Here is a 14,267-nt window from a genome sequence, read left to right as displayed (position 1 = left end):
TTCTAGTGTTGCAGGTTTTCATGTTATTTCCTTTGTGGATGTGAAGAAAACTGTGGTTTGAGAACATAGTTTATTCTTACATTTAAAGAATTAAGAAAGGCTGTGAGGAAAATTGCAATAAGAGGAAAAATTTTTGAAAATTACAGTAAAACCGGCAGTCGACAGAACGAGTTCAGAAATAATAATGATATTTGTGGACGAGAGTTGTCCCTATCACCTTTTTTTCTTAATGTCCTGCATTTAATCGTATATAGACATATTTTGTTTTACTGTTATTGTTCTGCATAACTGAAGTTTACTATCCATTATTTTTAGGAACCTTCGAAAATTTGAAATTTTTCGTAAATTATAAGTAAAGTCGCGCATTATCCTTTCAACAAACGAAATATTTAGTTTCATTTGTCATTTTCTATGTTAGGCGTGTCGACGGTATGGTTGAAATTGATAGAATTAGATCATTATTAGGATGGATTCATTCTGGTTGCTTTCTCGAAGTTCCTTTCGTATGCTTTTGCAGTTTTGGAAATGATAAAGTTGCCAGGAATGAAGTTTTTTCAAAATGAATGATAGCATTTGTGGTTTTTCTCTTGAACTATATATTTTGCATATGTGGTCACGCTTTGGTTTTCACGGTTTTTCACTTTTTATCATCTTTTACATTTTAATTTATATTTTATGGTAAAGAATAAGTTTTATCCACTGTTTACAAATTGACTGCTTGTATTTTTTAAAAAATTTTTGTCGACTAATATGGAGCCGTGGATTGCACTGATACATGCCTCTATCTTTTTATTCTATTCATGATATTCGAACTGCTGTTATTTGTATGTTTGTGTACCTTGCGAAGTTATATACTTTTATACAGCGAGAGTTGCGTTGCCTATTGCATATTTTGCATATGTGCACCTCAATGCCAATTATTCAATAAAAGATCATTGATATTGTTTATGCCTTCTAAGCTTATTTTGGTTTGTGCCGAAAACATTGAATACTGACATTTTTTCACTATTATCTCTTCCTTCCATCCGTGCCGTTAAACCTGAAGATGAAGTCATCCAGTCGCATTGTGTTAGTTATGTGTTAGTTAAAAACGATTAGAGTTACTTTATGTGACATTGGACAAATGTTCTCATCCGTGTTGTGATGCGGATGAATCGCTTTCACGTAAAGCAGAAGGTTATCGATTGTGATCATTAAAAATTTAATTAGTTTGCTGGTGACATTACAGAGAACTTGTAATTGCAAGAGAAAGAAAAATTGAACTGAAGCTTTATGAAGGTATTTATTGGGAACTATGGTGCATAATGGTATTTGGTGGTAATCCGTTTCGTCTCGTTTACTCCTCGTTTACTCTTCGCCTCGTTTACTGTCGGTTCGACTTGACCTATAGTTGCTTATTTTTTCTTGACCCTTTATTAGTCTTCCGTGGTGGAATACTTATTGAGAGTAAGACTTCAGGAGTCAGTATATTTGTCCAAAATTTTTCCTTATCTGGATCATTTGCTTTGTAAATGAGCGGACATCCAATAATGGTAATTTATTTTGTGAGCGCAAAGAACTGCTTTCCGTTCATTTAAATTAGCATATTTAAAACTGGATGAACTAATCCCTATGCATTTTGTCACGCATTAGTTTCTTATATCAGTTTTTGTCTGTGTAATTGATAAAAACAAACGAATGCATTTTGATTGTATTTCAGATGGCCTCAAATGCAGATAACACTTACATTCGTCAGTTTCATCTCAAGCTGTGCATTCCCATTTGCTATCAGCATATCCCTGTTTCTCTGTGGCTTGTACATCGTTCATATCATCGCAATATCATATGCGTATATTTCTTACTTGCTTTTTATATTATTTCCATTTCCAAATCTTCTGCCTGAACGCGATTATGTTTTTAAAATAAATCAAAATGCTTTCATATCTTCACAAACATTTTTCAATCAATTGTGTAAATGATTTTTTTATAAATGAAAATGAAGAATGCTTTGAGGAGAAATTTCTTTTTGAATATCTGTTTTTGTTCCATTGTAGAAAGTATCGTTTGCATCGACCGATTACCATGAGGAGTGATACAGCTGGAGTGTCTATTATCAAGCCGTTAGTTGGCACTGATGAAAATTTATTTTTTAATCTCGAAAGTTTTTTCAAGTTAAAATATCACTGTGTAAGTTGTTCCTCTAAATGGTATCAAGTTTATGTTTGGGTCATAAACATAGAATATTTAAATAGGATAAATGTCGTAGTTTCTGTGATCAAGAATTCCAGTTCCATAATGTTATTTCATTGTGTAATCTAGACGTAAATAATTTCTGTATTTTCGCATGCAATTAGACTGTTAGTTATTCCTGCAGACTTTGAATTTTGAGCTTCTCAAGATATAGATTTTTAAAACTGTGTTACATTCCGAGAGAAAGGATAAGTAAAAGTCATGGAACTCATTTTGTTTTCAGTATGAATTACTATTCTGTTTGCACGATGCGAGTGATCCTTCTCAAAAAGTTGTTGAGGCTCTAATGATGAAATATCCATATATTGATGCACGCCTCTTTTGTGTTAAGTTCATTTCATTTTTATTTAAAAGTTTCTGTGGTATGTTATATATTTCGTAATTACTCAACGAAAAAAAAATTTTTCCAGTACTAACTTTTTTTCTAGCTTAACACTTAATCTTTCTTGATTATATTCACGTCAATTTTTTAAATCATATTTAAAAAATTTTGGATTTTGGTTTTTTCTTAGGCGGTGGCAATGTTGGGTTGAATCCGAAGATTGACAATATGGTACCTGCATATCGTGCTTCGAAATATCCATTAATTTTGGTCAGCGACAGTGGAATTTATAGTAAGTTTTTTTGTTAAGTTTTTATTATTTTAAATATCGAAATAAATTAGAAATTTGTGATTACATAAAAAATTAAATTGAGGAACGAGTTGCATTATTTTCTTTCTAGTGCGTGAGGATGCTCTGATGGATATGGTGAACGCTATGACAAATGATGTAGCACTAGTTACACAGATGCCTTTTTGTGCTGATAGATCTGGTTTTGGAGCTAACCTTGAGCAGGTAAAGTTGAATTCCTGCCATTGTTTGGCTTACAACCTCTTGCACTGTTCCTTAAACGTGCATCACAAACTGTATTCTTCTTTTGAACAAGGAAAAGTAAACTATGAATTTAGATTGTATGATAATTATTTCTCAAACATTTCAGGTATATTTCGGTACGGGACATGCACGTATCTATTTAGCTGGTAATTGTTTGCGTTTTATTTGTTCTACGGGAATGTCGTCACTAATGAGGAAATGCGCTCTGGAGGATGCTGGTGGTATGGAAAACTTCAGTGATTATCTTGCAGAGGATTACTTCTTCGGTGTTGCATTTACGAAAAGGCGCGTATTTCTTAATTTTGATTTTGGGAGTTGAATCACATTATCATTACTATCGATATAACGATAGATGGGGCAAATGGCCGCGTCATGTTTATTTATAAAATATTTGATTTGGTAACCTTTGCTAGAGGGATAAACCACAGTAATGCATTGTGTCTAGCAACTTCAGTTTACTGATAAATTTAATTCCAAAACATGAAATATTAACTTTCATGTAATTCTTAATTGGGGCATTAAGAATTTGTAATCTTTAAGAGGATGGAAAATTGCCATTTCTAGTCTACCTGCCATGCAAAACACTGCAAGACCCGATCCAAACACTTTTCATGAACGTATATGCAGGTTCGTGTTAGGTTTTTTTGATCAGGCCTGTCTAAATTATAATATAAATGATTCTGAACTTCGCATCTTTGTAGTCTTAATCTCTTATATCATTCGCAACTTTAATAAGCCGCGAAATGCCTACTGATCATTTTTAGATTTTCGAAGTGAATGAACTCCTTAGTTACAATTATCTGGTAGCATTTAAAGCCGTTTCTGTAGTGATTTATTTCCAGGTGGATAAAATTACGTATAGCAATGCTGCCTCATACGATAATATTGGAACCTTTGCAAGACTGTTTTCTGTCCGGCATATTTGGATGTTGTGCTGTTTCGATTCTACTCCCGTCCTCACCAACTTACATCTTTTATTATTTTATTTTCCATCTTATTTATTGGATTTCCTGCGACTACACTTTGATCCACCTTATTGAGGTCCGTTTTACAGATTTCCTTACATTCTTGAATCATGACATTACATATATCTTGCTTCACTCCCTCAATCTGTACTAAACTATGCTCTGATGTTTTAGAATGGACCGCTGCCATTTTCTTTTGCACAGTTCTTGTTTGTTTGGCTGTATCGTGAAGTACTATCCTTCCCAACTTGGTGTCGTGCGCTGGTTAACCCAAACATCAAATGGCGGAAAGGCAATTTCCGGCTTTATTGGGGTGGACGTATCGCGCAACCAACACGTTCACCCAGAAAATTGAATAGTTGTTGAGATTTGAGAACTTTATTGCTTGGATTTTGCAGTATTTCTATTCACCAATATGCGGGCAACTTTAGTAAGTATATGAATAATTGTTTTTTGCGTTCTTTGTAGCTTTCGAATTTTTTTCATCAGGTTATAATTATTATTGTTTTCATCAATGATCATTACTTAGCATTTTTCCGATTTCCGATATGTCGTCATCTTTCCGCTCTAATTGCGTATTATTTTTGTCCACTCATCATTTTATTTCCCGTCTAAACATATCCTTTAAGCTTTCGTGATGTTAAAATTTTCCCCTTTTTATTTCGCATATATTTTTTGCAGTGCCAAAACTTTTTGGACGAACTTTGTCGCCTAATAACTTCTGAAATTCATTTTAACAACTTTATCGAATTTTCCTAAAGCATCGAATTCTAAACTGAAAGTGCATAAAAATTATGCAAATTGTTGGTGCTGGAGATAGGAATAAAAAGTAAGTATATTTGATTTAATGCTCATTGCTACAATCAAAGGACTGCGTGTAATTAATAACCAAATGCAACGAATTTTTGAAAGGTTTCGGAATGAAGCAGAAATCCTTGCAACGGAATTGAATGCTGAGGTTGAGATTGTCGTCAAATACTCATTCAAAGGAAAACCTGAAATATCATCCATTTTTCCAAATGAACGCAGAAGGTACGAAATAAAACTCAGAAACAACAGTAAACATTATCCCAAACTACCTGGGATTATGTCGAAATAAACTTCCATAAAGCTGACAATGGATGATAAACATCGGAAAAAAGTCGTACTATATGATCTTATTCCCAGGCGGGGGGGGGGGGGGAGGGAGGGAGGGATTTCCAGGGGCGTGGGTGAGGTCATACGATACGACTTGGAATAGAGAGATGCATCAAAATGATCAGTCTAAACGGAGGGTAAAAACACTTTTTAACATAGAAATTGACAGCGATTTTCCTTTCTTGAAAATTTTGGTCATTGTAAGACTGGGTTTGAAGATTTAAAAATGCAGGTGGAAAATTACAACACGTGATGTACTGGATAACAAGGGCTCACAGAAACAAAATTCACAGAAACCACTAATAGAAGTATGGTGCAGTAAAGCTTATACTTTCTAATTTTCAAATTCCAACTTCCACTAGCAGAAAATTTGAATGAAGAATCCGTCTAAGATTTTAAAATTATAGTAGACATGCACTGTAACTACTAAAATTTCAAACTTGAGCTAAAAATTGAGCTAAATTGAGCTAAATTGAGCTAAACTTGAGCTAGTCATTAAAATAAAACAACTAGGGAATGGAACTCCTGGATGCAAACAATTTTAAAAATCTTTCAAGGGTCTACTTTCAAGCATTGCATATCCATTACAATTTTAAAATCTATGCCAGCTTCAACGGGACATGAATTGAGCTCATAAAGTAGTTCCTTCTATTTTGTCAATTCTTGAATTTCCAGTCATCTGCAACTTATGTACAAATCCGGAACCCAGGAAGCCGGCCACCACCGCTTAGCACTGAAAATAGGAAAAAGATTCCAGAACCAAAAAGTCGAAGAAGTCCTGCAGAACCTTCTTCAGGCCAAACCCTACCTGTATGTATTAACATGAAGCCACAATCTTGCAATGAATTGAAACTTTCATTTCAATTTCAGTTTCTAGAGGGCTTTTAAGTCTGCTGCTATTACTAATGTTATTATCCCATTTTCGGCAGCACCAATTAAGGACACTCAATAGTATCCGCACTGTTTTGCTCTACAGCAGATTAAGATTTACTTCTTAGGAAATACATAAGTGTTAGTTCAGTTTAGGTGAAAACGATCTCATCCACAAGTTGTCACTTCATTCATAACAAGTTTGTCAGCTCATCGAGAAATGAGACAGATGTGAGAAAGTTCTAGCTACACAAGCAATTTTTAAACCGATTTCGAAATTTAATATGGATGAGAAAACAATGAAGCGTATTTAGGTTTCATTTCAGTTTACATCTGATGATTTTCAGGCAAGTAGCAGACGAGCAAAAAGAAGTGTATGCATTTTGTGGAATGAATATTAGTATAACGCCGGGCCATCAACCAAGACTGGAAGGCTTGAATTCTTAAATCAAAAAAAGTCATATTAAAAACTGAACAAATACTATGAAAATTTCCCAATAATCAGTTCCCAAGCACGGAAAATCTATTGCATGAAATAGCCGGAATCTTTCCCAACTTCATTTGATACTTTTGGATTTTAACTAGAAAACATTTTTTTTAAAAAAACCTTTTACAGCCATCGATGATATCGTGTATGATAGGGAGATTTGTAGACGACAAATTTGAATCAGCGGAAGTACAAGTGAGTTTATTGCCACACAAATACAAATGATAAATGACATTTTCGAAAAAAAAAGTATGTTTGGGAATTCAAGCGGGAACACGGAATAAATATTTCCATTTTGCAATGCCAGGAGCTGAGAATCATTACGTAAAATTAGTTTAAGGTTACTCCACTCAAGAAGATGCGCATTTAAGGCATCAAGTTTTAAAGAATTAAAGTTAACCATTGAAATTTTTATTACTTAGAAGTTTTTGAACTTCTTTATTCATTTGCTAAGTTTCAGAATAAATCCGAGCATTCCTCATCGAAGGACATCGACAAGAGTGGAAACTATTTTCCCATTTAAAGATAAAACATTTTGGATGATTTTGTTGCCATTTTGCAGGAAAATCATTCGAAACAAATGATATGTCAGATATACCACCCTTTTCATTTGGCTTCCTTTTCAAATTCAAAATCACTCTACCTTTTACAGTCATCGATGATATCGTGTATGATCACTTTGAATGATATCGTGTATGATACACGATTTGATGATATCGTGTATGATACTTCCACTTTAAACACGTTTAATTGAAAATTTAAACATCCTTATTAACAAAAAGAGAAATATTTTGATTTATTAAAATCAGAATCTAAATTGCCAGAAATTAGTGCAGTACAAATATAAATACACTGAACTACCATAAAGTGCCTTATAATTTATCAAATGGAAGCCTCCCTGTAATATCCTAAAACCATAAAAAGATCAAATACTAATAAGTTGTCATTAGAATCGTAAATCTGAAGACGGATAACAAAAATATGATAATAAACGTTATCAAAATAACACAATTTTATTTATTGATCAGAATGTCTCAATCTCGTGATCAGAACAAAACGTATCGAAAATGAAATAAAAGTAGACTAATATCATTTGAACTATAATATAATAGTGATAACCGGATGATTATTGACATTGTTAACACTTGTAAGGATTAAATATTTCCCAGAACTTTTATATGTTGCTTATTTGGCTGTTTTTTTCCTTTTTTGGTTCTCTTTAATCTTAGAAGACTGATAATGTGAATCATTCTGAAATCAAGTAAGTGCAGAGCTCAAAAAGAGGCTACAGCAGAGATAACTACCCAAAAGATCTTATTTATGTCAAGAGTACTACCCGAAGATAGACTTGCAGTGGAAACGACACCAAACTTTTACTACTATATGTTCTTAAAAATCCGCCTTAATAAGGTGGAAGTACTACAGTTTCTGGAACACCAGGAATCAAAAGGCAGTGTCCAAGCAGACTCTTCCCTCACTATTGTCTTTCTCATGCCATATCCACTGATCCAAAGGAGTCTTCGCTTTTGGCTACCTGACTCTCAAACCTTCCGGAACAAGAATCGATAAATAACAGTGGCCGTGAGGCTGTGAAATAGACTTAGAGCGCGAATATAACCGCACGGAGAGAGGGAGGGTAGAGGTTGGTATGTGCTAGGTGTTAGGCGAACGTGAAGCACGTACAACTAAGCGTGTTATTTATGGGTCTATATCTTCAGGAAACACGAACGATGACACCCACTTCGAGGGACGATGAATTTGTCGATAAAAAGGTGGACGAGGGGTAGGTTAATCATTCTACCGAAAAGTTTACCTTTCCATTGCTTAAATTGTACTTCAAATCCTTTTTAAGGGTTAAGTGAAATTTGGAAAGTTTAACTCTGAAGCGTTTTCTTTTCTTGTTTTTTTGTATTTTGGTTAAAATACTTCGTGGTATATTTTGGCAACAACGATTGTTATATTAGATTTTTTTCAAGTTGTTCGATGGCTGAAATATGATGCAACCATCCAATTTCAGGGGTGTTCTGAAATTCCAAATGCTTTTGGCGGAAGGAAAACAAGCATATATATCGGGGAGATTTAAAGAAGCTGAAACAAAACTGAGCGAAGCTGCTGAGCTTTCGTAGGCTTTATTCAAAGTTCACATGAAAGATTGAAATATGCTCGGACCGAAGCAGAAATGAATTGTATTGAATTGATTTAGGATCGTACTATCTAGATTTAATTCAATTTTTTTCCTATTTGAGATCATTTCTAATAACTACCATCAAATGACGGACTGTGGGATATATGATAAAATAGGAGGCAGTATCCCTTCAGAGTTTCAGTGTCAATATTTATGGATATTTTACTATCCCAACATTTGAACCTCATCTGTATTATGGCAAGACTTTGCTTGAATTGGCCAGACTGGAGGATGGTGTCTTTTCAAATGCTCTGCAAGGTATTACAGCTACCGGTGAAGAAGTATGCAAGAAGCGGACCAACGATAAGGATGATGATATCGAGGAAGTGCAATCACTTACTGGTCATTTTTCATTTTTTTTTCTCTTTAAAAATTTCCACTTTTGATTTCTTTTCAGTTTTTTCTTTTTTTTTTGGTTCAATGGGAACTGAAACTGATTCTTTGTTTAGAAGAAGAAAGGGCTGAAACTGTAGAGAGGGTTGAAAATGCTTGGGAAGAGAATGCCGAAGCCCTGGAGGAAAAGATTGCCTGCTGTCGGGTTGATTCTTCCGGTATGCTGGAGAACAATAAAGAGGCAAGTTTTTATGGGTGTGCAATTGTTTACGAAGTTAAAGACGAAGAAGACGATTATAAACCAGACATACCTGCTGTACAAAAAAGAAGGAAGTCTAATAGAACTTAAACTGTTTCCTCATTAATTCGGTTTTTGAAAATCTCCTAGTTTGCTACGTGTGAAACATCTTTTGAATAATTGGAATTTGCGTATACAAAATATGCCAGAAAATTGTGACCTTTTGAAACATCGATCATTTCGTAACTAATCCTTTGAAATCCTTTGTGATTGATCTTAGTGTTTAACCAAAATATGAATTTTGGTGAAGCAACTATTTTGTTATTTTAATTTAAAATGATTTTTTTAAGGAAGGTATGAATTAAATTTTTAAGGAAAGTGAAGAAAAGAGGGCTGATGTTGATGCTGTCAAGAATGAAGCAGATGTGACTATGGAAGGGGATAGAAGTAGCACGGAGAAAGAGCAGACCAAGGGAGACTATGTAGTCAAAACTGGTAAAGGTTATTTTACTAATAATTTTTCCTTTAAAAAAAGTATTTGAATTATACTGTTGGTCCATTGCTATTAATAGAAGCACTGTAGATAAGGAAGATGAAGATGAAACGATGGGTCATAAAGAAAAAAGAAGCAATACTGAAGGAGAAAGAGATGAAAATATGGAGGACGAAAAGAAGGAAGGAAATGATGGAGTTGAAGACGAAAAAGAGGACGATAAACTAGATGAAGGTGGTAAGGATGGGATTTCGGAAGAGAACAACAGCAAAGATGAATCCAGTAATGCTGAAGATGTTGAATATCTGCAGTTAGCGTGGGAGAATTTAGAAGTTGCGCGAACCATTTGTGATAAGTGAGTGTTTTATTTTAACACAGGTTAAAATTCAAAGTCATTTTAATTTTCGTATTCTAAATATAATTGCACTGTTGTAAGCTCGTTTCAGATTTTGAAGTTTCCTTTTAAATGATTCAGGCAGCGTCCGTATTGCTATATTACCGAGCCTAGATCTGTTAGTTTGTGTAAAATGTGGACATGGGAGGGAGTTCTTTCAACTTACATTTGATTCGATATCTTGGAGAAAGTCATTGGATAGAATCACTCATAATGTGTGAATGGTTTTGAAGTAGTTTAGAATTCATAGTCACCTTGTTTCAATTTTGTAACTTAAATTTTAGAGTCTGAATTGAATATTCATAATCTTTAGGCATCTGGAAGAAGAGGGTTGGAAGGAAAAGAAAGTGGAAGTTCTTCTGGATCTCGCTGATTGCTCAACTGATGCAGAGAATTACAAACAGGCAGTTGATGATATTGACGCATGTATCTTACTTACGAAAAGCATTTTCGGTGAAATCGATCGGCGTGTTGCGCAGGCTTATTTTGTAAAAGGACGAACTCACAACCTTGCCAAAGATTTTGGAAATGCAGCTAAAGTTTTTGGAAAGTCAAAAGAAATTTTGGAAGCGAGACTGAGTGAGTTGAGTTTCGCCTGAAGCATTTTTTATTCACTTTTTTTACTTTCTCGTCTGTTTAAATTGATCACATTACAATGCAGAAATTATACATTGAAATAGAAGTTGCTTTTTACGGAGAGATTTTGTATCCGATATAGACTTTATCTAAACCGTGGAAGTAAATGTATTTTCTACATATTCCAGCGGAACTCGAATCACAACTAGCGAATGCAAGTCAGGGAGAAGCAGAGAAAATTAAAAAGGAAGTTTATGAACTCAAACCTCTGTTGCCCGAAATTCAAACAAAAATCGACGATTCTTTGGAAAGTGAGAGGAGTTTAACAAAAGTGAGTCCCATTCAAGACCACTCAGCAGAACTCTTAGTTTTTAACCGAATAAATAAGAAAATCCTTGTTGGCTTGGGGGCCATTTTAAAGATACGTTTTGTTGTGAAGTTGTGCTGGATTAAAACTATCATTGAACTTAGCTGCATGTACAAATGCTTTACTTTTTGTTTATTATTTAACGATCTGTTTGAAAAAGCAAATTACTTTGTTCATTTGAACTGGTTAAATATTCAAGTAAAATAGATCTAATTTTACTTGAATATTTAACCAGTTTTTTTCACTTCTATCCATTCTCTTTTCATCGTCTTTTCATTTTTCTTCATCAGTAAAAAGGGATTTTCTTACTTTCATATTTTTCTTTTCTTTCTCTTTCAAACAAATTCTTTCACTTTTGCAGGTGCTTATATTTTGGCCAAATATGATCTAATTTACAATACGTTTTAGGAAAGTATTTTCGCAGGTGATGAAGGGGACATCTCACTGAAATCATCGGTAGGAGGAATGCCTATTGACGATGTTAGCAATTTGGTACGTAAAAAATTAAAAAGATCAGCTGAGGACGAAGCACAACGGAAACCAAAAAAGACTAAAGCTAGTGGCGATGTTGAAAATGCTGCAGTTGATTCTTAATCCGAAATCTAATAACATTGGTAAAACGGAGATTTGTTTCCAGTCGTTATTGTTCTGTTTTTCTACTTCTTTGTTTTGTATTTTCTCTTCGTTGTCTTGAAAAAAGTTTCTTCAGACTTCTGAACTTTGAAATATTTCTTTTTATTTGTTTTTCAAACCTTTCCGACTTTCTTGAAATCATTTGCAGTATCTGTTCATCCTCACTTTGTATGGCTTTGTTAGCGGGGGAGTAAGTTGTACAGTGTCATTATCTATAAATACAATTTACATGAGAAGTACAGCGGCTGCTCTCTCTCTTGTTTCTCTTAATTTCATTATACCTTAAGTTCATATGCCTCATTTTGATCGTTGGTCTCGTATTATGATGTGTTTTATTTTGATGTTACAGTTCTTAAATTTATTTTTATAACCTTTTTTTTGTTGCATCATTCACTTTGGCTCATACCGTGGAAGATCTCTCCGACCTTGTAGAACTACAAATTATAATAACCCGAAAAAATAATTCAGAACAATAACAATATATTTTGATTACAGCGCAGAGCTGCGTAATAAATAAAAAGCCATCCTGCTATTTCACCAATGCAGCTCATCAAAAGCAAAAAAAAAAAAATGTGACTAGGAGTTCCAGAAGCTTAGATTGTGAAAATATAAGCAGTAGGAATCAAGATTTTTGAATTCAGACGTTGAGGATTTCCAATCGTGTATTTTCGCTTTCGAGCTGAAGTTCGCCATAGAAAAAAAGATGCTTCGAGTTTGTGGGAGCACTCGTTTGTCGAATTTGAGTTATACATAAATTCAGAAAAAATATATGAGATTTGGTTTTCTTTTCTGAAATTAGCCTGAATTAACAGGAGAACTCTGTAGGCTGTTTTCTATTTCGAAAACGATTTGAACCCAAAGCTGGGGATCGTCATTTGTAATACATATTTCCGATGAAAATTGCCACAACTCTGAAGAAGCTGGTAAATATGATAAAGAAGCTGAACACTAAGTTTGATCTCAAAACAAGTGATTAGAAATATGAGAGTTTTCTACAACGGAAATTGATCGCTACTAATATGCTGAAGCTTATCAAAATTCGAAGCATTAGAAAATTTCGGATTCTTTTTTTATTATAACTTCCTTGCGAAGTTATCTCTTTGTGAAGATGTATTGGATGGAACAATTTTAGATCACAATTCCAAATACCAGTCTCATTCTAACCGTTGAATTGCGCAACAATAGGAACTAATTTTATGTTAGAGTTGTGGGAACGGTTTTACTGAATAACGGTTTTTAAATTCGAGTTATCAAAATTGCGCTTTCTTCTCTGAATTCCTTTTCTAAGTTGCTTTACGATCAGAATTTGCCGAAAACTTTTGAATAAGAATGTGAGTGTCATTTATTCTCTGCAACAATTTACATAATGTTTGCTTCATTGGAATATGAAAATAGAAATTTGAAATAATATCTTAAAGAATCATTTTTCTTCATTTATTCCTCTGAACTGCACAAAACGATTCTTTTGCAATGAAATCTCTTTCGAATCTTAAATTTTTAAGACATCATAAATCCTTACGATTGCTTACAACCACTAATTTTTTAATTTTGAATGTATTTTGTACCCTTCAGTTCAGGGTAAAGTTAGGAGTTAACCTATACAGAGAAAAGTTTTAATTAGATAAAACGTCGAGGTAGATTGCAAAAGAGTGGGACAGTAGGCAAGTTTAATTTCCCAATTATTTTTTATTTTGAATTTTAAATAACAAGAAAGAGAACAGAAGATCATATCAATTCAAGGAAGGAAGAATGCGAAGTGCAAAAGGATAGCTCGGCTGATTGCTTTGCTTAAAAAAAAAATTCAGTACAGAATCAAATTTATCAAATAAAAGATAATATTTAAGGGAAGGAATGAGTTTTTTGCAGCAGTGGATGAAGTTTACTGCCCAGAATATGCTTTGTTTTTTGCTTGCCAAATCGTTATTCTTTTGTCAATGGATTATTTTGCGTTGTCGCCTAAATATCAAGTGCATTAGTGCATTATGATATTCAACACGTATTCGTCGTAAATTCTTGAGCCGTGAAGACTTTTTAATTTTGCTTTTGTAAAGTGAATCTAATCTTCGTCGAAGTGCCTGAATTACATGGTGAAATTAATTAGGTAAAAGAAAAGATTTCCTTTCACGAATAAATTTAACATGCCGAAAGAGACTGCTTATTTCAGCGATCTCTTCTAACTTATGACTGCGGTAGGATTGCTTTAGATTAAATTTAGTTCAATGCTTTATTAGTGTTATTTTATCAAAAATGAATCTAAACGTTGAATTAACTGAATTGCATGGTGTAATTAATTGGAAATTTTTAGACAAGATTATAAGCGCTTCCGACTTGCTAAAATTTCCTCGCAAGCATTGGAAAAGTTATATTATCATTCAATCAGCCTCTCCATCTACATTCTTTTGAAGGCCTAATTTCTCTAGAACAAGGATTAGTTTTAAAATAATTAAAGTAACAATATTTGGCAACAACGCCATTAAAGAAATTT

General features: G+C 33.8%; 3 protein-coding genes across 3 annotated transcripts; all 3 read left to right on the top strand.

Moving 5' to 3' along the window:
- Positions 1-1,304: 1,304 nt before the first annotated feature.
- Positions 1,305-4,435, top strand: LOAG_04515 (ceramide glucosyltransferase; the record flags this gene model as incomplete). The annotated part of the gene is made up of 10 exons (XM_003140052.1): positions 1,305-1,372; positions 1,700-1,828; positions 2,034-2,166; positions 2,453-2,591; positions 2,742-2,843; positions 2,953-3,065; positions 3,211-3,389; positions 3,645-3,731; positions 3,947-4,145; positions 4,244-4,435. 10 exons carry the CDS (start codon positions 1,305-1,307, stop codon positions 4,433-4,435), a joined length of 1,341 nt encoding a protein of 446 aa, XP_003140100.1.
- A 526-nt stretch (positions 4,436-4,961) lies between these two features.
- LOAG_04514 (hypothetical protein) lies at positions 4,962-6,158 on the top strand (the record flags this gene model as incomplete). The annotated part of the gene is made up of 4 exons (XM_003140051.1): positions 4,962-5,101; positions 5,439-5,514; positions 5,882-6,016; positions 6,084-6,158. 4 exons carry the CDS (start codon positions 4,962-4,964, stop codon positions 6,156-6,158), a joined length of 426 nt encoding a protein of 141 aa, XP_003140099.1.
- Positions 6,159-8,276: 2,118 nt separating this feature from the next.
- On the top strand, positions 8,277-12,156 carry LOAG_04513 (hypothetical protein). Its single transcript, XM_020446620.1, has 9 exons — positions 8,277-8,346; positions 8,581-8,685; positions 8,891-9,090; positions 9,198-9,322; positions 9,694-9,814; positions 9,903-10,167; positions 10,520-10,785; positions 10,971-11,113; positions 11,558-12,156. The coding sequence occupies exons 1-9, from the start codon at positions 8,294-8,296 to the stop codon at positions 11,741-11,743; spliced, it is 1,464 nt and encodes a 487-aa protein (XP_020303067.1). The 5' UTR covers positions 8,277-8,293; the 3' UTR covers positions 11,744-12,156.
- Positions 12,157-14,267: the final 2,111 nt, after the last annotated feature.

The sequence above is a fragment of the Loa loa genome, assembly GCF_000183805.2.
Source record: "Loa loa unplaced genomic scaffold supercont3.56, whole genome shotgun sequence".
Taxonomy (NCBI): domain Eukaryota; kingdom Metazoa; phylum Nematoda; class Chromadorea; order Rhabditida; family Onchocercidae; genus Loa; species Loa loa.
This window is presented reverse-complemented; position numbering and strand designations above follow the sequence as displayed.

Excerpts from the sequence above, each read along its gene's own strand:
- LOAG_04513 (XM_020446620.1), top strand. The coding sequence starts at position 8,294 with ATGACACCCACTTCGAGGGACGATGAATTTGTCGATAAAAAGGTGGAC. Across the intron at positions 8,347-8,580 it reads GATAAAAAGGTGGACGAGGG|GGGTGTTCTGAAATTCCAAA; the intron begins GTAGGTTAATCA and ends ATCCAATTTCAG. Across the intron at positions 8,686-8,890 it reads AGCGAAGCTGCTGAGCTTTC|TGTCAATATTTATGGATATT; the intron begins GTAGGCTTTATT and ends TCAGAGTTTCAG.